The sequence below is a fragment of the Microtus pennsylvanicus genome, chromosome 5 (genome assembly GCF_037038515.1).
Source record: "Microtus pennsylvanicus isolate mMicPen1 chromosome 5, mMicPen1.hap1, whole genome shotgun sequence".
NCBI lineage: Eukaryota > Metazoa > Chordata > Mammalia > Rodentia > Cricetidae > Microtus > Microtus pennsylvanicus.
In genome coordinates this window covers 99,901,716-99,924,398 of record NC_134583.1, presented here as the reverse complement: position 1 = coordinate 99,924,398, position 22,683 = coordinate 99,901,716, and the positions used below count along the sequence as shown (strand labels likewise).

Sequence of the window (22,683 nt, the reverse complement as noted above, 5' to 3'; positions counted from 1 at the left end):
TTACTCTCTCTGCCCAGTGGAGAATCTTCCAGCCTTGGTAGCAGACCCACACTCCAAGGCTTTGCAATACAAATACACTGCTCGTTATCCTGGCATAGTGCCAGACTTAGAGGAGACGGAAGAGAGGTTCATGTCCTCTCGGGTCAGACCCCACCCTTCCTCTGCCTTTTGACTTACTAGCTCCTGTCTATTTATTCCCAAATAGCTTAAGGAAGGGAAAGGGGAACTTCATTGATTCTGATTGACAATTGTCACTGAAGTCCTTTGTGCTCACTTATGTAAGGATTTGCTTAACTCTTGGCTTGACTTGTCCTTGGCCTGGCTAGGATTACAGAATCAGGTTTCTCACCTGCCCTGAACTACGTTCAGAAGGATCACGGCCAAGTGCTTTTCCATGAGCATTTGTTCATCGTTTGGTGACTCCCAGAGTCTCTTGAGCAAACCAAGGCAATGATACTAGACTAGCTATACTTTGTCACGATGGTGCATAAAGCTTCTAAGCCGAAAGGAAGGAAGGAATGGAGATGAGAAGAGAGAAAGCTAGGAAAATGAAAGTGTATGGGAGCAAGCAAAGGAGAAAGGTGGGATTAACCTACCTATCACTTAATTCGGGACAGGAAAATCAGACTCAGAAGTTAGCTTTTGAAATTGATAAATGTGCTCTATAAATTATAGCATGGTATCAGCTTTATACCCGATGAAGGAATAACTCAAGCTAAGGAAGAGGATTGTGATTACTAACAGTGTTTCTATATGGTTTCAAATCAGCTATTTCTGCTTTGAAAGAAAATCTAAGCACCTGCCTGGAAAGGACAAAACGTTGAAACAGTCACCAACACTAGGCAAAGAGGGCCTTTCTTTGAACCCAATGGCTTCCCTGTGTAGCTGGCTTCCTGGCAGTGTTTATAAGATATTTATGTTTTATATAAATAATTACATATCTTCAAAAGCAACTTAACTAAGTTAAGATGGGTCCAAATTTCAGTGTTCATACATGTAAGGGAAATGAAGCAAAGCGTGTGTTCCCTCTTTTTATTCTTTGGCTTTTCTCCTTGTCAGACCGAGCCTGGCTGATAGAACCAAGAAAGGTCCAGAAGCTTCAGGAAAAAATCTATTTTGCACTTCAACATGTGATTCAGAAGAATCACCTGGATGACGAGACCCTGGCAAAGGTAAGTCCGCAGGTTACAGGCCTGCTATCCCCAAAAGAGCCCTACATGAGCAAGGAGAATTCCTCACCAGTGTAGGGCCGCATGAGTACAAACACATACTTTTCCAAAGGGAGATGAGTCAATTCGGAGACACCGAGAAAAGAGTTTATTTGCTTGAGGAGTTGTTTTGGGTTTTGGTTGGTTGGTTGCTAGGCAGGGCGTGGCTATGTCCCTCAGGTTGACCTTGAACTCATGACCACCCCCCACCACACACACACACACACACACACACACTTCCTGCCTCAGTTTCCCAATGCTAAGGATACAGTTGTATAGTACCATGCCTGGCTGCGGAGAATACCTTTCCTGGAGAAAGACGATATGGACAGGTGAGAGCCCAAGACCCAGGGAGACAAAACAAAAAAAAAAAACCCACAGGTGTATGAGTGTCATCCAAGGATCAGACACTTGAAGCAGGGAGACAAGCCTTCCAGTTCATCGGTGAGAAAAGAGTAGGCTGCACCATCATGAGTCAGGTCTGGGCCAAGTAAGATCACCGAGATGTTTGTTCAAAATTAGAGAGAAGCATCAAATGCAGTGTGTGATTTTCTGAACACAGGAGTGGGTTGCCACAAGAAATAGTGTGCCTCTGTCAGGTTCTGCTAGACACTGTGTGCTGACTTCTCAGAAACATCCAAACAGCTGTCCTGTTCAGGGTGGAAATTAAGGGTGGCCCCATGACCTCTTAATTTTCCTTCCACTCTAATCTCTTCATATATGTCTAGAATAACTGGGGTTATTTCAACATGTGGGCATGCGGGGTGAATGCAAACAGCCACATGACACCCATTCCTTGATTTGGCTTAATTAAGCATGGTCATCTTTAAGGTGATATGTGTTAACAACTTTTCCTGGGGAAACACAACACATATGTCTACACACCTCAGACAGAAAACCCACAACAGATCACAGATACTACCAAGGTCCAGTGTGGTGATTCCTGTAAGTACGGGGTTACTTACAGGAATATGAGTGAGGGGTTACTTACAGAAGGAAAAAGGACTCAAAAAACAACTGCATTATCCAGGCCGACCTTAGCAGCTCACAAAACCCAGGGAAGCTGGAGCCCACTGCACAGCCTGCAGGCAGGCTCAACAGAGTCGACAATGTCTTTCCCAAGTGACTCTAGCCTAAATGTCTTCCGGGCAGTGTGGCTAGTTTCTGCTTCTCCCAGGCAGGTGGTCTGGTCTCTGAGTCTTCTTTTATAGCCTCGCTCTCTGAAAGTCTTTGCACCTTAACTCAGCCAGTCCCAAAGGGATGCTCAGCTTTTATTGCTTACACTGGCAGGAAGGGGCCTAGTGAATCTGGTCAGTTTCAGGGACTTCTTAGAGCTATCGAGTTGTATACCTTCCTCTGGCTTAAGGCACTTCCCTGCAAAATGGAATATTTCAAACTCCAAGGAAACTTACACAACAGAGAAGTATTGAGAAAAGTTGTTTTCCAAAGTAAAGTAATTGTCAGTGATTGACATTCAGCATCATTTTAAATCTTAAATTAGTTTCTCAAGTACTAGAATTTCTTAGAAGAACAATATTTTTTTTAAATTTTAACGTATCTCTGTTTCCTTAACTAAACTCTTCAGAAGGAAAGAAACTGGCAAATTTAACTTATTCTTGGTTAAAGATAATAGGAATCCTACTCTTTATATTTTTATCATTAAGCCTTCCCACTCTGCCCTTGGAGTTCTTTATTTTACAAAGGGGGAGGGAAAAGACTATTTGGAGACTTCATCAGATTTTATTTTGCACTTACTGAGAACTGCTATAAAAAAAAAACCCTCCATGAGTTAAATATGCTTCTTCATTATGATAAAGTTTGTTAAAATTAACACATCGCCAGGAAGAACATTTCCACAGCACTCTACAATGATAGTTCCCTTCAACACAACTTTTCCTAAGGGCCAGTTACTTGCTCTCCGTACCTCAGGTTTTATCCAGTCAAGAGTAAAGCTTGAACCTACTGTTAGCCTCTCTGGGGGCAGCAAAATGAATATCTGAATATTAGTCTGTAATTACTTACTAGCTCGTAGGTATAAGTCTATCCAGCAAATTAATGGAGAGGATGTTTCCTTTTGTCTTGGTGTATCATTCATGGTACATGGTACTAGGTTTCACAAGGACATTTTCATACAAATACATAACGTCCATTGACTATGTCTCCGCTACCTGTTATCCTCTCTCATCTCTTCAGAAACTTTCCTGCTTGTGTTTTGGATACCTCAAAAGTTTACCTTCTAAAGTTAAGGTCTTAAAGAAAACAGAGTTAAACAAAAGTTCTTGCTGTTCTTCTTGAGAATGTTGTCTATTTGCCTAAAAATCCTGCTCTCAACAGCAATGCAAAAAGGATTAAATTTTAATGCTTCTCTACAGATCTGTTATAAAAGTAAGCATATTGCTTCTCTAGAAAGGTGAAATGTTTGTACTTATATGCTTCCTCTAGATTCCACATCCTGACCTTCTGGTCATGATTTGAACTATTGGAAACTTTAGAAAACAGACAGAAATTGACAAGTGTAATATACTTGATGGCAAGAAAACAATTGCAACATCGATTCTATAGATCAGCTTAAACCTGCTTTCTTCAGCTTTAGCGAAAGAAAATACACAATTCTATTCTTTTTAATAAAGAGATAATTTTAGAAGACTGAATCCTGGGAAAACTCTAGGAGAGGATTATTTCTTCTGCATCACTCTCTGGAGCTGGATGATGAAGCATTAACTCCCGGAGCTCATGGTTAAATGCTGGGTTCTTGTTTGGACCACTCTTTACAATAGCTGTCATATTAACGAGATGTTGCTTGCTAATGTGGAAAGACCAAAACACAATGAAGGATAGATTCTTATTTGTCCCCTTGGGTTCAGATATATAACTTCATTTGAGTTTCAGATCCATTGTCAAGTGCCAGGGAGCAAGAGTGAACCCATATGGTTTCTTCTTGCCTTAACATTTAGAGGACACAGGTGCTATCAGTGTTTAGGACAGTGTGTAAGTCAGCTTGCTGTGGTATGACAAAACGACCGACAGGCAACTTATAAGAAGGACATTTCATTTCGGCCCATGGTTTAAGAGGTGTCAATCCATGTAATTCCCTGTAATTTTGTGGCCCTTGGAGAGATAGAACACCATCGCAGGCACACATGGTGGAGCGAAGTTGTTCACCTCAAGGTGGCCAGATGCAAAGAACAAGTCAAGAAAGGAGAAGACTCCCAAGATCCCCCAGAAAGCCATGTCCCCAGTTAGCTAACTTCCTTTCTCTATGCTATTTTTATTAAAGGTCTCACCACCTCCCAACACTACCACAGGCTTTTTGAACAAACATTTAATATATGCACCTTTGGGAAACATTTAATATCCAAGAAAAACCAACGCCTCCAACAGAACTCTCCCAAAGAAAAAAATTTTTGTTAAGCCCAAGTGAAAACCACTCCACAGTGCTATAAATTTTTCCATCTTTTCAGGAACTTTCCTATTCCCTCATGGTCACTTCTTAAATAAAAATGGTTGTTCCCAACATTTAATATTCATATAACCCATGGAAACATTTAAAGCTTTGTCTGAGAGAAGTCATGCAAAGCATAAATGATGTATTCAAGGGCAGAGGCTTAGGCTAAATCTTCATAGGATGGTATGGGACACCAGTCAGCCTCCGTTAGAATTTGAAGAGAAGAAAATGCTCATACCACTTGCCTGTTTAATCCTGAATAAGCATAGATGATAACAGGATAAAGACACAGTGTCCATACAGTTGTTGGACTTCACCCTGAAAGAACAGACTACAACATACTTCAACCTACCTTGAAATTAAGGCTTAGGCAGCAGTGCTTTATACTTTGAGCCTAACTTCAATGTAGTGAGGATTTGAAAATTTAAGGGTTCAATATCCATTAACGAGGAAGCTTCATTGGTTTCTTTTTCCATTTAGAAGGATGTTTAAGAGAAAAAGTTAGAGATTAGATTTTCCTCTCCTCAGAAGTGTATTAATATGCACCATATTTTTACTAAATTATCACAGCTTTAGATCTGTGCTAGCTGAGAACCCCCAAACACAGGTTTCAAACTCACTGTATAACAGGCTGAAAGTGTCACCAGTGTCTTGGGGGGGTATTTCAAGGACTAAGTTACATCATTTTCAATCATTCCATGTAGTTCTTCAAAGTATTTACCTTTATGTAAGCTATTGTTTTATAAAGGATAGGATTGGTGTTGATAGGAGGAATTTTACTTCAATAGGGAAATACCTATATAAATATTAATGTTTGGAATCATCCTCAAAGGGTGGAAACTTTCCACAAAGTTGAAGTGGATGGTGGGGAAAGCGGAGAAGGGGTTCCATGTGATGGGCCAGTACGGAGGTAGGGAAGTAGAAGGTTTATCCACACTATAAATAATAGTTAGATTGGGCAGGATCCTGAATTTGAGAAGCCAGGAAATGAGATAACACTGGTCACTTTCATGAAAGCTCATGAAAAAATAAATAGACATATATATTTTTAAGCCCCATATGACTAGAGGAGGCAGCCCATCTGTTTCTGGGCTTCACTTTTCTTGTCTGGGAAACGAGTAGGATGGACTGCCTGGTCTTTAAGTTCTCTTCAGTATAACATCCTTTGATGTCCAAAAGGAAAAAAACAAAGGTTCTTACAGACGTTCTCTTTGCCCTCCATGGCTCAGTCCTGTGTGGTTATTTTAAGGACTCCTTGGATGTTTTCCATTGTAATGGGGAACAGAAGAAGACGATTTTGCCCCTTCTTGCTGATTCAAACTGGTACTATGTTGCTTGGAGTGATCTTGGAGACCAAAGCTTACAGCGTTCAGTGTTGATGGTACATGTATCCGGAGGTCAGCCTCTCCATCGGCTCTCCAGGGCAGTTTCTGCTCCCGATGCATCAGGCATTGCCCTGACTCATTAGGGGAGGTTTGTTTCCTAGGTGAGGATCTTTGAGGTCCAGGGTCGAATTGAGGATGGCAGGACCTGCTGAGCAGATGCAAGATCAGTAACAAATTTGGAACTGTGACGACTGCTGTCATTTCACACCTCTGGCCTGTCCTCCTTCATCATAAATCACTAAATCCTCCCTTCTTGTTGCTCCGACCATAGGAGCAGAGGCAGAGAAGAAGGATGTACCAATCCAATGTAGAGCATGTATATATACAGTCAAGGACAAAGCTTAGAACTGGGTGTCTCCTGCATTCATGCCTTTAAGTCCATTTCTCAATCTTCCCCTAAAGAGGTCTCTGAGTCTGGCCAACAACTAGAGGCGCATCTGACATAGGCCTTCCCAATTCGGTCCCTTCTTTCTGTCTCCTAGGTTATTAAAGTCATGACATATCCTTAGTTATATATTTATTTTTCCTAGAAATTTTGCAAATAGAAATGCCTGGAGTTGTATTCTTATCCTAAGTTGTAGTAAGCAACACAAGAGCATCAAATTCTCTCTTCTGTTTCTATTGGACACTGCTGATTTAGATGATGAAGTTCAGACATAAGGGAGTCTTCTCTCCACCTAAGACCCAGCTTCTCCTTCCCTTCTCTGTGTCTGAACATAATTTCTTACCTGGGTGAGACACTACGGTACAAAGCCCTAACTTTGCAGGAGGCAGTGTCGCATAGTCTTACACTATCACAACCAATACTTTACACTGCGGAAGAAATTCTCACGTGTAAAGAGGGTTCCTAAGTCATAGTGGTATTGCTTACTTCACAAGTGTTCATTACAGATAGCATGTGCAATATCTGTGTATATGAGATATGTCATTTGATGCGAAGCATGAAACAAAGCACCACTCTGATTACAATAAAAAAACAAAGAATGACAAAAATCACATGACTGGCCAAGGCAATGAATAGTTCAGAATGACTGGGATTTTTGTTGTGTGCAACGCTGCACTGAGAGATCCAGATAGGCTGACTCTGAGTTTTCAAAGTTATACTCTTATTATCCTACTTTATGAAAGAAGAAACTGAAAACTCAAGCAATCCTGTACCTCACCCAGAGTAGACCAGTGTGTGAACAAGAGAGTGAGAATTTCAATCTAAGCCACTACCAGCAGCTAAGCAATTAATTTGTGGGTTCCCACTTCTAAATGTTTGATTAACTCAGAGACACCCCCCTTCAAAGGCTTCCACCTTTCCAGGAGTCCTGCATTAGGTTGAGCTTGGGAAAGATATTGCTAACAGACTCAGTAGCTTCTTAATTCCTTTGTCTATTTCTAGTATAAGATAAGAAAACCATTTCTTGAACATAAGGACCTCATCTTTCTATTATAAGAATATAAGTTACTAGAGAAAAGCTTAAAAGATAGAAAGAAATCTTAACCCTATTTTACATGTTGATGTTTGAAGCCTTGCTTCTATCATTCCTGATCACTCTCAGCTAAGTGCTGATGTATCCTCTCATGAGGACCCGGTATCAACAAGGCCATTGTGAAATGAACATAGAAGAAACAAGCATTTGGCCCCTAGAGTCCATGCAGAAAATACTGAAGAAGCCAGGGAAACCAGAAAGCCTTTCCTGCTGTCTTTCCCTGCATATTCCATGGGCTCAGAAACAGACACTCCTCTGGCTAATAACAGGATGTTGAGGCCTTGTGTGTATCCTTTCCACACATGTAATTTTAGTGTATGTCTGAGACTTCCTAGTTGATTAACTAGATAATAGGGGTCAAGCTCATCTGAAATCAACAGTCAGTACTACCAGAAAATAAGACAGCCCTGCCCAGAAGTTGTGGCTTGTGTCCTCAGTCTTTTCTATGTGGCAAGGAATTTGTTCTGCAGCTTTAAATGTCTTTATATTTTTTTCAAATGTCTTATATCGCTCAGTGAATAATATCACAATGTAACATACCTGTGTAACCACATCTGGGGCATTCCTGAAGCTCCCCTCAGGCTTCTACACAGCTGTAAATACATAGTAGAATAATGCAAGAACAGGCAGAATTATATAAAACACCTTAACAGAGTCCACAAGTTTTAAATTTCAAATCATTATTCACGGAACACAGTTCTCTCCTGGGATAGTTTGCCCCTTCAGCCTGCATTTGTTATGAGTTCAGGAGCCAGGAGAACATAGCGAACACTGCCTTGGCAGTTTCTTTCAGGAACTCCTGGAAGATACCAGACTTTGGCAGTCTATTGTAGTTGCTTACAATGGACTGGTAAATTCTGTAAGGCCAGCACCACAGAATTCCAGGCACTGGTCGTCAGATTAAGTATCTATCTGTAAAACAGAAGAGTTCGGTAGATTACTTTTTACTCCTCAAGTTGCAGGGTGGTGTATCCATTGGAGTTCTTTAGTTACAAGTAACATGAGTCGAGTTTAACTGTACTAAAAAATAAAATGAGTTGAGATGAAGCAGTAGAAAGGTATGACAGAATCTAAAGTTTAAAAAAACAAGTTTACACTCATGAAGATAATGGGATTGAGAGACCTTAAGATTTTCCACCCCACGCTTAGCCATCTTGAGGTATCTATTTTATTTCTCTCTATGTGTGCCTGTCTCTGTGTGTTTCTCTTTCTCTCTTTATCTCTCTCTCTCTCTAAGTGCGCGCGTGCTTTGGTTCCTGGTCCTTATGGGGACATACACTGAGTATCTGAAGTGACTTGTAGTTTTGGCTACATTTAGAAAGTACCTTGGATGGAAGTGGGTGGTCCTTGGACTTCCCACAGGGCAGGGAACCCTAATTGCCCTTCGGGCTGACGAGGGAGGGGGACTTGATAGGGGAGGGGGAGGGAAATGGGAGGCGGTGGCGGGGAGGAGGCAGAAATCTTTAATAAATAAAGGCGGGGAGGAGGCAGAAATCTTTAATAAATAAATAAATAAGAAAAAAAAGAAAGAAAGAAAGTACCTTGGGCTAAAGTCTGATTCTAAATCCCAGTCCTAGTGAGACAAATGCCCACTTCTAATGTCACCCCCCAAAGGCCAGGTGGAAAGAAGATGTATCACATGATTTCAAGAATGGGCAGAGGAGAGGAAGGGAAGAGGTTTATGACATGGAAAGGAATCTCAAGCTCAATATTATTTCAGTCCAAATGCCTAGGTCTGGTTCCACAAAATCAAAAAAGAAATGTGGACCTGGACAGGTGAGATGGATGTGTTCAGCCTCTCCCTCTACTACTTTGATCGAACCATTCCTGGTATCCTGTGTCAGAAGAGACAACATCCTGACAGCTAGTTTTACCCTCTGCTTGTCCCATTTTCCCAACATCAAATGGACCACTTTTAAAAAATGTGAATTCTCTCACAAAACCACTCTCTGGAGAGAAGCGTAGGATTGTTATCTCTTCTCGGATAGCTGCCTTCTCTTCTTGTACACCGCCATAGACAGAAGCCACAGCTTCCTTCTTATCAGAACGGGATGTGGGAGGCCCTTTTATAGATCTTCTGTCTAGTTCTGCGAAGAGGATTATTGGGATGTGAAGGAATTTCACGATGGCTTCAAACTGACTACCCCCTCCAACTCCGAGTGCTTCTGCATCACCTCCCCAGCTGTTTCAAAAGTTGTTGAACCATTGACTGCTGCTGAGGCTGCTCTGAGCGCCCTTTGAAACGGGGGTCCCCAGCTGCAGTACATAATATTAATGAGCAATAAGTGCCTGCCTGCTGCTTCCTCCACCGGGCCCTTCCGGGCGCTGCCAACTGCCTATCACCGTCTCTGCATGGCCTCCTGGCCTACCGTGCCTGCAGAGTTGTGATACCACACCAGCACCCCATGCCCACAGTTGATGGGACGTCTCCGCCAGCCGCTGCTGAGACCATAGCATCTGATAAAGCTCTCTAGCTTTCTCTGGGTTATTTGCTGACAGTGCTTGTTGGCTAGTCAGCCCAGTCTGCAGACGAACAGCAGAAAATGGATTTAAACCCCATACAGGAGACAGAACTGAATATGAGCCAGGCTCTGCCAATTTTTTGCAGAAAGAGGCAACGAGTTGATATTCACTTTCTAAAACCAGACATACAGTTTCCTCTCTCTAGTCAAATGAGAAGCCATCAAGAGTCAAGTCCTACTCTATGCTTTTAATTTTCCTTATGATCCCTTTATAACAGAAGTGGCAAAGACCGGAAGAACCATAGCACTGGGATCTTCTATAATCAGTTAATGAGCAAAAAAAAACAAAAAAAAATGAAAAATAGTCATGATTTTGCACACTCGTTCCAATAAAAGCAAACAGCTAATTTTCCCAGGAAATAACATGCAATGTGCTCAGACTTAGACTTTGGTGCTTAGCTATTGACTAAATTGGGTCTCTGCTGCTCACATGCTAAGACTGAAGAGCGTGACCTTACCCCTTTCACCCCTTGGAGGAAGAGATATGTTGAACTGGGAGCACCACAGCTTAACTTTCAGTGTCTACTTGACTGGATTAGGCATCACCGCTGTGTACCTGGGAGGGCACTTCTAGAGAGGACTACCTGAGGGAGAAATATTCATCCTGAATGCGCTGCGAATGTCCTAGTCACTTTTCGATTGCTATTAAGAGACACCGCAGCCAAGGCAACTTATAAAAGAAAGCATTCAACAGGGGCTTGCTTATAGTTTCAGAGGCTGAGCCCATGGCCATCACAGCAGGGAGTCAGTTTGGCAGCAGAACGGCAGGCATAGCTCTGGAGCAGTCGCTGAGGGTTTACAGCCGTATCCTAAAGTTGGGGGCAGAGAATAAGACTGGACTCAGCATGGGCTTTTGAAGCCAGAAAGGCCACCCCCAGTGACACGCCTTTTCCAACAAGACCACACCTCCTAATCCTTCCCAAAACAGCCCTACCTACCAAAACAAGTGACTAAGCATTCAAATATCTGAGGTTTTGGGGGGGGGGGGGCATTCTCATTTGAACCATCACAGGGAACCTGCAAAAAAAATAAAGAACCCAGGAGCCAAGGTCAAAATAAAATAAAGCCAGCGGCATTGTAATACCTGCCCCCCCCACACACACACACACACTCTGCTAGCTGCCTGACTTGACAAAATTCCCTCTCTCCCACGCCCTCAGTGCCATGACGAACTGACGCTTCTGAAACTGTGACCCAAGATAAGAATCCTACACAAGACGTTGCTCTCTGGAATTTTGCTTGCAATGGCTAGAAAGAAGCTAATACAATAGCCATCATCTGTGTCGTCAGCTGGCGGCAGGCAGCACTATAAAACCACGTGTATTGACTCGTTAAATCCTCCCAGCCTCCCTCTGAAGCAAGAAATGTTATAGTCACCATCTGTGTGGGCTAGTTTTGATGTCAGCTTGACACAGACTAGAGTCATTTTGGAAGAGGGAACCTCAATTGAGAAAATGTCCCCACCAGCTTGGCCTATGATCAAGCCTGTGGAACATTTTCTTGATTGATGACTGACGTGGGTGAGCCAATCTGGCATGGGGTGGGTGGTCCTGGATGGTATAAGAAAGTAGGCGGAGCCAGCAAACCGGTAACCAGCACGCTTCTGTGGCTTCGGTTTCGGTTCCTGCCCCCAGGTTTCTGCCCCGAGTCCCTGACCTGTGTTCCCTCGGTGATGAACTTAATAAGCTGTAAGCTGAGATAAACCCTTTCCTCCCCAAGATGCGTTTGATCATGATGTTTTATTGTAGGGATAGAAACCCCTAACACAACATCAGGCTAATGAGGATGCTGAATTAAGCAACTGGGCCAAGATTGCATAAGTGTGAAGTGGAAGTGTGCTAGGATCTCAGCACAGACAACCTGATTCCAAAGCCCTGCATCCATTATCCTCTCCATGTAAAGCCTGTATGTCACCAAGGACCTCAACTTGTCCCTCCCCATATAGTAGAAGGAGCAAATATAGTCTTCCCCCTGCAAACATGAAAATGTCTTTGGCACCTGAAAGTACCCACTTGACACTCAGGGAATAGGACCGAATCAGAGAGAATACAGAATTTACTTGTCAATTTTTAAAGTTTTTTTTTCTTCCCCCCACAAAATCTGAGCCTCCAAGGCACTGTTTCTCGGCGCCTATTCCACCAGCTCATGACATGAGTGTTCACAAGGGATGTTTACTTCAAGCATGGAATCTGACATACTGCAACTGAATCCCTGGGAGAGGGTCCCGGTGATCTGCACTTTGAAGAAGCACTCCAGCGATGCTTATCACACTAAAGATTGGCACTCATTTCACAGTTGCATCTGGAAGTTTCGGCAGCACTGCCGATCATCAGTTCAACAGTAGATGATTATAGAAGGCTTTCAGAGTTTCTCCGCATTCAATAGCTATTTCAGGGAGCCCGGTAATGTGCAAGGAGTGTTTCTAAATTGTTGCCGTTTCCTTCTGTGTGCGTGCAGCGGCTGGTTAAGAAAGCTTCAATAAGGGCCCCAGTTAAGTGGACACTTATAAACTGTTTACATATAAAAATATACAAAAGACACTTTTCTACCCCAGACTCAAAGTGAGTCTTTCAGAATGGTCTTCTGGTCATCTTCGCTTATGTTTAAAGCCAAAGACTGTGACATGGACCATAAGAGCTGCCATGTTCTGGCTGTGCACATCTGTCCATCACCATCAACCCCAAATTCATGCTCACCCACTGCCTCAGTAAAGCCTAAGTTGCTTTCGGCACACTACATGCCCAGCATCTTTGCCCCAGCCCTGGGCACGTTCGTTTTCCCTGCCCGAGTGCCTGCACAGTTCTCATTTTTCCTTTCCTGCTCAGATTTGCTGTCACGTTCTTAGCAAGGGTTTGTTACAAGAAATTAGGACATCCGCGTATCTACCACCCATCGCTCTGACCACAGTTTTCTCTCCCTGTTAATTACTATGGTAACTTAATCTCCAGTTGTCTTAACAAGTCCACGATGGGCTACTAATCGCTAACCGTTTTTGTGCATTCAGCGTCTAGGGAAGCCTCGCTATAAAGTAAACATGCAGTTAACTGTTGTAAATTATCCTGAAGGAAAGGAAGGTACTTCATACTGTTGAAGATACAGCCTTGATTCTCAGTCTGAAGTCTGACATCGACAACAAAGATTCCACCTGTTTTCGTGCCTTAGCCTTTCTTCAGACAGCAGCAGAGACGGCGAGGTTGCAGAGCCAGAAGCCTCAAACATCTCTGGATGTTTGAAGCCTCACGTTATAAAGATGTTGTCTAGATGCCTTTAGTGTGTCAGCAGTTCTGCTCCTAAAGCCGGCTTCTCCTTTCTTAGTGCACCGGTACGGAATAATTAGTGCTTAAAAGGGAAGTTAGTGGAAGAGGGGAAATTTCTGATTTTGTTTGCTGCTCTACTTCAAAGGTTGAAAAGTATTCTTATTGCTGGGAGAGGGACACGGGGAGCCGGCCAGGTCATCACATGGGTTTGTTTAACTGTGTTTTATCATTGTCACTTTGCAGTCCATCTTCAAACAGCTGGGTGAGCTACCACACTTACCTTTAATAAGAGTGTTCCCCTAGGGGAGTTTATCTCCATCCTGACGGGAATACTGTCATGGGAGGGTATGCTTAAGCCAACTTGATACTAAAGGATGGGTGTAAGCATGTGTAAAGTCAGAAATGTTCATCTCCTAAGAGCTTTATAGCCTGTAGCACAGTGGGGATCATTATGATTTTATTTAATATAATGATTTTATATACACATACACATGTACATATACATGCTGACTGTAGATATTGCTCCATGGTAGAGTACCTGCCTGGCATGCCCAAGGGTCTGGTTCCATCTTTAGCACAAGAAAAGAAGGAAGAGGAGCAAGGGGAAGGGAGAGGAGACTTAATCAAAGCCTGGTGATTATAGGCTAGTCCTCCACTTGTTTGTGAAGGTGTTCAAAGCCAGGACCTCTCAGACTTTCTTGAGTAAACATAATCTCATTTTCTGCATCAGAGCGAAAAGCAATTAGGGAGGTACAGGTAGCTCTAGTGAGTTTGATTTCCAAGTATTGCTAATAATCATAAGACCTCAAACAGATTTTTTTAATTAGTGTACAAAATAATAAACTCCATTATGACACCTTCATGTATGCGCACCACGTACTTCACCGTATGTGTGCCCACTGCCCTCTGTGTTTTCCCTGCCCCCTTCCTGCTGGTCCCCTCCCTCCCTCCAACAGCCTCCTCTGCCTCTGTGTCATCCCCTCATAGTGGTGTCCTAATATGATCATTCTTCAAAGCTTAGAAATACAATATGCGTGGCCCAGCCGTCTGCAGGAAAGGACAGATGATAATACTATTAGTTAACAATTGCATTTCGTACCTGCAGATTTCTGAACACTTTCAAATCAATTTCCTTACTCAGTCCACATAACTCAAAGAGAAAGACAGGACTAAGAAGCCCATTTTACAAGTGAAAAGACTGAGCCAGAAAGTGCCTCAGATCTCACTGTCATGCTGTCCTTGACTGTTGGGAAGCAGGGTTCCTATTCAGACAGCTTGTCTGCTCAGCACCCACTCACACTTACTAAACAAGAAGACATCCTGTGCATATTTTATTTCAGAACAATGAACCAGGGGGCTTTAGCCCTCCTTCCTTGCTTGCTTGCTTTCTCTTTTTTTTTCTTTCTTCAGACCATGGGATGAGGAATGTTTTTGTTTTCTTTTCAAGGGAAGCTGAAAGTGAGCCTTCTTTCTTTCTGCACATCTTTTTTTCCAGAGCCATTTACCTTTATCCGGGTCCCCCGAAAGCCACTAATTCACAAGACAGTCCACTAACGAGCTTCCCTCTTTGTCTCCCTTTGTCTCTGTGTTCTGCAGTTAATAGCCAAGATACCAACTATCACAGCAGTCTGCAACTTGCATGGGGAGAAGCTGCAGGTATTTAAGCAATCTCATCCAGACATAGTGAATACACTGTTTCCTCCATTGTACAAGGAGCTCTTTAATCCTGACTGTGCCGCGGTCTGCAAATGAAGGGGCTGAGAACTCTCAGAGTCACGGAATGCATCGCCGTTAAGACAAAAGCAATGTGTTCATGGAGACTTAAGAAAAATGTCACTACTGCAACATTAGGAATGTCCTGCACTTAATAGAATTATTTTTCACCGCTACAGTTTGAAGAATGTAAATATGCACCTGAGTGGGGCTCTTTTGTTCGTTTGTTTGTTTTTGAAATGATCATAAATATACAAATATAGGACACTGGGTGTTATCTTTTTTAATTTTATTCGGGTATGTTTTGGAGACAACTGTTTATAGAATTTTATTGTAGATATATACAAGAACAGAGCCGTCCTTCACATGACTACTTTTCCTGCTGATTGTTCAAATATAATTTAAGAAAATTCCACTTACTAGGATTTACCTACTTCTATGTTTTTAGATAGTTGATGCATGTGGAAATCTGTAACTGTCTTGGAAAGTACTGTGCATGTATGTAATGAATATATAATATGTAAGAGTATTATATATGACTATTACGTATTCATGCACTGTGGTTTCAAATGCCATGCCCGCTAGCAATGGAGGTCTGGTCAGGCTCTCATGTGATTTACTTTCTGTTATGTGTTACTTTTATGTCAGACAATCAAGGTTTTGTTGTTTTTTTTTTCCCAGCCAGAGTTTTCATCCACACATAACAACAGGATAGTACCCATTCGGAAGCAAGTCTACAAAGGAATTGGTGTAGCATATAACTGCTTTCCAAAAGCTCCGTTTCTGTCAATGACTTCAAAGCCCTGTCAAGATGGCACATAGGGTTTTGGGTGCAATAGGATTTGAAGTCATTTTCCTGTTTCACAAATCGGTCTGTAAACCAGACAATAATATTTCTTATTATACAGAATATAAAATACTGAGATTCTCCCCCCACACACACACACTTTGGATTTGGATTTAAAATTGTGAAACTCAACTTTGATGCTTATTATTTCTTTAACAAAAAGAAAAAAATCAGTCTGTAGATTATGACCACCATCAGTGTTTTCAGAAATATCAGACTAGTAGTGTAAAACAAGGTCCCAGTGTCATTTTGTGTAAATACTGTCTAGCCATCTTCTCCCAAAGAACAGAAAGAAATAGAACATGCAAGGTAAAGAAGTTTTCATTAGATTCATACTCATTTTAATTTATTAGAAAACATGCTAATAGAAAGGAGAACACAGTCTAGAGCCTGGGGCCTCCAATTTTTTCAACTTCAAAATGCTATCTAATAAAAATAGAGCAAAAGTTCAAAAGATTAGAGAAATAATGTTTTGTCTATGAGACTGATATATCCCAAAGCCAAAATCCTTTCCTACACAGATTTAAAAGACCTCCTCTGTCTACACTGGTTAGTTCTTAGCCACTTAAAAGAACAGAATGAAAGGGTGACCTCTACAGTTTCTTCATCCACACATCTATGAAATTAAGTACCAGAAAGCATGGGCTTGAAGCCATTTGTTCTTCCAATTCCTGGAAGGCCTAGGCCTTCAGTGCGATCTAGTCCAAACTAAGACTTTCGAAAAAGCAGCTAGGGGACACATTTGTGTATGAGACACCAAAAGCTATGATGTACTGTAAGTGTGGCACAGGCCCTAGCTTTAAAAAAACATGCCCTGTTCTCCCTGGACACACACACACACACACACACACACACACGCACGCACGTACACACACACACACACACATGCACGCACGCATGCACCTACTCTGTAAATCTCCATTAATAGAAAGTTTGGATTTTTGCTTGTTTTATTTATTTGTTTTAGATCTCTCATATTCTCCTGAAGTTCTTGGTTGAGAGTCATCTCCACCACGATGCCTCGGAACTCTGGCAGATGATCTAAACAGTGCTGTTAGTCTTTCCTTTTAGAAAACAGAGGCTTTTCTCACCTCATGATTGATGAATTCCAAGCCATTGGGGGAAAACAAAAAGGCTTTAAAATAATGAATCTCTTTTTCAACCACTGTTATATTCAATTAATTTAACTACATTGAACCAAATTACCTTTGGTTCTGAGAAGACAGCTGTAGTCTGCTTATTATGCCGCTACAGGGACTCAGTTCTTTTTGGTGTAAATGTCACTCTTGCTAGCTCTTTGTATAAAGAATTAATTCCAAGAGTCATATTTCCTTCTAATGGAAAGATACTTTTTCTGATTGCTAGGAAAACAGGGTAATGGAAGGCACTCAATTAAACCAAGCCACTTCCAAATGCAATGTATGTTTTATGATTGGCTTGTGATAGGCAAGGCTTACTGTGTCGACTTGGCGTTCCCCTTTGAGCTTTGAACTCATGTCAAACTTCGTTTTCATTGTTCTGTTGGCTCAGTATTTCCCATTGTCAGCCTGTAAATCCCACTCGGCTGCAAAGGGAATCATTTGTTGCCTCCAGTTTACCTTAGAGGATTTTCGTTGCCTCAATTGGTGAAGTAGCTGCGAATTTTTTCCTCCTTTGCCCCACGGGCGGTGTAGGAAAAAGATTGCTCCCCACATTTGCCTCAGGGGGTACGGGTTTTGAAATTGTGTCATTTCCACTAGTGCGAGCATTTCATTGGGACAGCACGACCCTTTGAAGCAGAGGGAGAGGAAGCAGCTAGGAATTGAACCAGAACCAGACAGTGGTGACCAGTCCAGGCACAGCCCACTTTCCATCTAAAGGAGAGCGCTCCAGTTTTGGCTGCGGTTGCCAACTTTTCCCTTAAAAGAGAATCCAGTCATGTTTTTAATGGTAAGAAAGCCTTTAAACACTGCCCTTTGAACATCTCAGTGACTGCATGAAATTTCCGTAAGAAAAACTCTCTTTACCACACACAGTCTCCGCAAGCTGTTCCTTCTCCTGAGACCTGGCTGAGGCTCACCGTGTGCTAGTATGAGGTATACACTGGAAGAAGGAACTAGGGTCTGTAGTCTCCATCACGCCTCAAGGATGACAATCACTGCTTGATGCAGATGTTGCACTGAATCTGCTCAGGGATGTTTCATTAAGAAAAGAAATAAAATTCATCGATAATGTGAAAGGGATAAACGGGAAAATGACAATAAAATCTATGTGGCATAAGTTGAACATGCCAGGGAGAGATGCTCTCTAAAAGGCTTCAGACCAGCCACAGTGGCTTCACGTAAGAAAATGAATGCCCCACCCCCCTCCTTTGGACCTGCCTGAAAGTTTTACACAAGACATTAGTTTCAGTCTCTAAAATAAGCAAAGAACAAAACAACCAAGCTGTCCCGCTTCTCTCCCAATTAATCCAGAATTCCTGTGTAAGTCCTTAGCAAAAGAAATGCAGGGATCTAACTGTCAACGGACAGAGCTGACAGACTATGTGAGTGACAATTCCAGGGCATCAGGACTCTGTAAAAAGAAAGGCAAAATTTGGAGGGAGAAGCAGAGATTTCGAATCTGGGTTGACAGTTACGGATGGCCACGCAGTCTGTGGCTTGGTCTGTCTTTGTGTCAGGTTTTCTGGGGGTTCTTTTATTCCCAGGTTAGACATTGAAGGTCAGGATATTCTTTCCAAGCACATTTTCCGCATTTTCTTTGTCTTAATGCTTTCTTCAGGGCTCTGGGCTAAAGGACCTCTAAGTAAAAAGCAGAGAATATTATGGTCTTAGGTGATTAGATTTCTCTGGCAATAGCTGGGAGACTCCAGAGTGTACCCAAATGGATATTAACAAGAGGCATCAGAGGACATCATGATTGTCTTATCAAGCAGGTTACATCCCAGCAGTCAAGCTAAACTGTTTGGAGAAAGCCTTGAAGATGCATGGCCAGGTCTCTCTGGCTCTCCACAATGCTGCACATAAGGGGTTCCAATTCTAAAACAACTCTTAGGTCCCAAGGACAACCTAAAATGTTTTCCTTGTTTGTTTGTTTGGTTTTTGTTTTCTTTTGTTTGTTTTTGTTTTCTTTTTTTCTCAAAACCACCAGAAACAAGTAATGTCAGTGTCGTTCCACATCCTTAGTCTCTCTTTATTACAGAAGCAGGAAATATTTGGCTGCTGTCCAAATCATTCTTCCTGGCTCTCTCTCTCTCTCTCTCTCTCTCTCTCTCTCTCTCTCTCTCTCTCTCTCTCTCTCTGTTTTAACTAAAATTACGACAAAAGGCAGTAGGCTCAGACAAGGATGTCTCGGCTCTGCCAGGCACTGAATGATAGAGGTAGCTCTTGTACACTTCGGAGGGAAGCCTCTGCAGAGTCCCTTTATAAAGAGGAGGGAAATGCCACCAAGATGAAGAAGTACTATTTGATGTTCTCTTTGCAACTGCTGGTAAATGTGTAGCCAGAAGAAAGGCCTCATGTGGGGAGCCAGGGGGTCTTTTGGAAACAGGTTGCTAACGCTTTTTCTTTTCAAGAGAAGCATGTCTCAGAACCAGAGGTTTAAACCTGCCTGTTTAAATCAACAATTGAAAACTCAAAACCCCCAGAGTGGCAAGGAGTGGATGCAAATAGTGTAGCAGTCATACTAAGCTGGCAAGGAAATGTCCTACCTAGGATAGGACAGCCACCATTCAGCCGAGGTTGCATGCTGACCGTGCTTCTGAATTATGTAAGCTGTCTCGGGTTAGAAATGCTGACAGCTGACTCTGAGCATAGTGCAGACCAAACAAACACATCTCTGAGCAGAAGAGGCTCATAGACTGTCAATTTGGGGCCTCCAGTTGATATCAAATGTCGGATCTAGAGGTCTGTTCTGCTAGAACCAATCAGGTCAGATTTGACAGAGAGCGACATTGGAAGTATGCTAGTACAGAGGGAGAGAGGAGAGATCTTGCCCTTCTCATTCTCAATTTAGTTTCAATATTTACTCATCGTTATTCAAAGATATAATAACAGGTGGCTTGAACAAAATAACAGTCGAAAGATGGAGGCAAATCGGCTGAATGACGGCTTACAAAAGACACTTCCATGTGTCCTGACGAGCTCCGCCGTGAAGGAGCCGAGAGAACCAGATTTCTTGTCCATTTTTTTTCCCTGAAAGACAGATGTATAACTTTCATGTTTCCGAGCCTGTCCATGTGTCCTTAAATGTATGGCTTCAAATCTGTGACACTTTCTTGCTGTCTTTTAGTTAGACATTTCTGAGCAATTTATTCTATCATGGGAATATCCTCACTCCCCCCCACCCTTGTTCTAAAGTGCAGGTCACAGGTCCCTACACAGCAGGTGGGAACTGTCTGTCTGCACACTTTTTTCCCTAAGCTGCTGAAATTCCTCCCCCGAGGTGAACTGGTCACAACAACCGTTGCTTTCTGCATGACCAAAGCACAACCTCCCGTGGATCAGAGAGGCCAGGCCAGTGGTTGTTCTCACAGCCAAAACTAAAGCACAAAGATGACTGGAATTAAGTAAGCCCAGCGAGGGGAAATGCAGGTTGTCTGTCCTCCTGTTGACAGCATGAGGCTCACCTCACTTATGCCCTGGCTGTGGCTAATGGTGAACCCTCCCCCCTGTCACCAGCACGGCCGTTCATAGATGCTCACGAGGAATGTCCGAAAGCCACAAGTCCCACACCCGAGCACACCACCACTTGCTTCATCCCATTAGCACACGCCCAAGAATGAAAACTAAACCCACAGAAAACTGAGTATGTATTGTAGAAATGTAGAGGAAAAGTAAAAAAAAAAATATTTTTTCAAATGTAATTACTTTTAATATATGCTTGTGGGAGGTCTAATACAATGTACGCTGTCTCTGCAATTTTTGCTGTAAATATTGAGAGACGGCGAATACACTGATTTTTCTATGTCTCTGTTTAAGCATAAGACTTTGTAACGATTTTTTAGAGGGGGGTAAACAACAAAGATAAAATATGTACTTGCTTCCTTCCTGAGTGCTGTGTACCTCTCAGTCTTTTAAATGGAAAACGGTTGTAACGGTTTAAGCATCCTGATGGGTCTTCGGTGTTAAGTATATGCTTCTTTGCGTAATACAACTAAGAAAGGGACAGGGCTATCAATTAACTGCTCCAAAGAATTCTGTATGGAAGACTGGCCTAAGACCTGCAAACTCCAGCTAAACTGGCAAATATGAGAAAGGGACGCTTAAAAAAAAGAGACCGTTGTCAAAGTGACGTCGTCTCTCCTCACGGCCAATGGCTCTGTCCACATCCACTCTGCATGGACTAGCTTAAGGAAAACGAACCCTGCTTTCTGATGAACAAAATATTTTTGTATGTGTTTATTTCGTATTAATGACTTGAGGTCAGACCACTCATTCGCTGAAGCCATAACTGACCTCCACCAAATAAATGTTGTAAAGAAGCTGGGGGAGGGGGTTGGGAAGAGACTGAGAGGTAGGAAAGACCCGTGATGTGGTGAAGGGAACAACATAGGCAAGAGCAGGGCCAGTGAAACTGATGTTTTCCCTGCATCCCAAATATGACTTTAAAAGGCTAGTATTTTATGATGATCGATTTATAAAATAAAAAAGATATTTAGATTTAAATGAGACTTTCCAATATTTTTGAAATCCCTGACAATGCTTCCCTGCTTTTAGGATTGAGATAAATGATTTTCCTATCCTTCTGGTGTTCTGAGATTTAACGCTTCTGCCATAGCTGCAGCCTACAGTCCACGGTGCAGAGCCACTGAGTCCAGAGGTGAAGCCAAGGACTATCTGGGGCGTGGCTGTGCCTACTCCACGGCTGCACCTGGAGGAGCAGGGTGGGAGGTCCAGCTTGCTCCTCCTCAGCATGCACACCACTGTTGGCAGTGCCCAGGTGCTGCATTGCCGCAAGTATGTAAAATAAAAGCATTCATTCTGAAAAGCTAAGTATACCTTTTTTTAAAAAAAGAGCAACGCCTCCTGTAGTCAACCACTGATTTTTCAGGAGCTGAATTATGCTATTACCATATACTCTTACCAATCTGTAGGGTGCAAGGCAAACTACCAATAAACCCAGTGGTATATGTAGTTTTTAAAACTACAATTTTCTGATATCTCTCTCTCTCTCCTCTCTCTCTCTTTCTCTCCTTGTTTAATATATAAGCCCTAATTTCTGTGTATGTGAGTAAATCTGCAGCCTGAGTCATTTAGGAAGTAAGCATTGAATTTTTTTAATTATAAATATAATAGATTAATGCAGCACTCCCTAACAGCTAAAGAGAGTTTTATATTACTTTAGAATGTAATGGGGTTCGTTTTTATTTTCTGTCCTGTAAATTATTAGTTGAATACTGTTAGCATTCCCAGATAATGCACACATGATTTCTGAATGTTTCCTGTAAATGACAATCAATGTTTATGACCTTCCCTCCTTCAATGCTGAACAAATTAAAGAAGAAAAAGAAAATAAAAGTCTCTCCTGGTGCTTTTCTTCACACACACACAGGGAACCACGAAGGAGTGGGTGGAGAGGACAGATAACTGGGGCTTTAAGAGTAAGATCCTGGAGATTCTAGCTTCCAAAGTTGTCTTTTCTTGAGTGACTGATGGGTTATCGCTCCACTAGAAACTCTGTGTCTCCCATATCTGCCCTAAATGAAGAGTGATTTTTGAAGAAAAGACTTGGAGTGCATTTTGACCGAATAACGTACTAGAATGCAATCGACTTGACCTTCATAAGGTGATAAATGTTTTTCTAAGAGATGCTCTTCCTCACAGCTATGTCGTACAGTTAAAGAAGGAC

General features: G+C 42.2%; 1 protein-coding gene across 1 annotated transcript in view; it reads left to right on the top strand.

The window, feature by feature from the left end:
- Rorb (RAR related orphan receptor B) overlaps nucleotides 1-22,352 on the top strand; it is a 181,962-nt gene extending 159,610 nt beyond the window's left edge. The window contains exons 9-10 of the mRNA XM_075973660.1: nucleotides 1,060-1,172; nucleotides 14,892-22,352. Of these exons, the coding sequence (XP_075829775.1) occupies nucleotides 1,060-1,172; nucleotides 14,892-15,047 (269 nt within the window). The 3' untranslated portion in view covers nucleotides 15,048-22,352. The remainder of the gene's footprint in view (nucleotides 1-1,059; nucleotides 1,173-14,891) is intronic.
- Nucleotides 22,353-22,683: the final 331 nt, after the last annotated feature.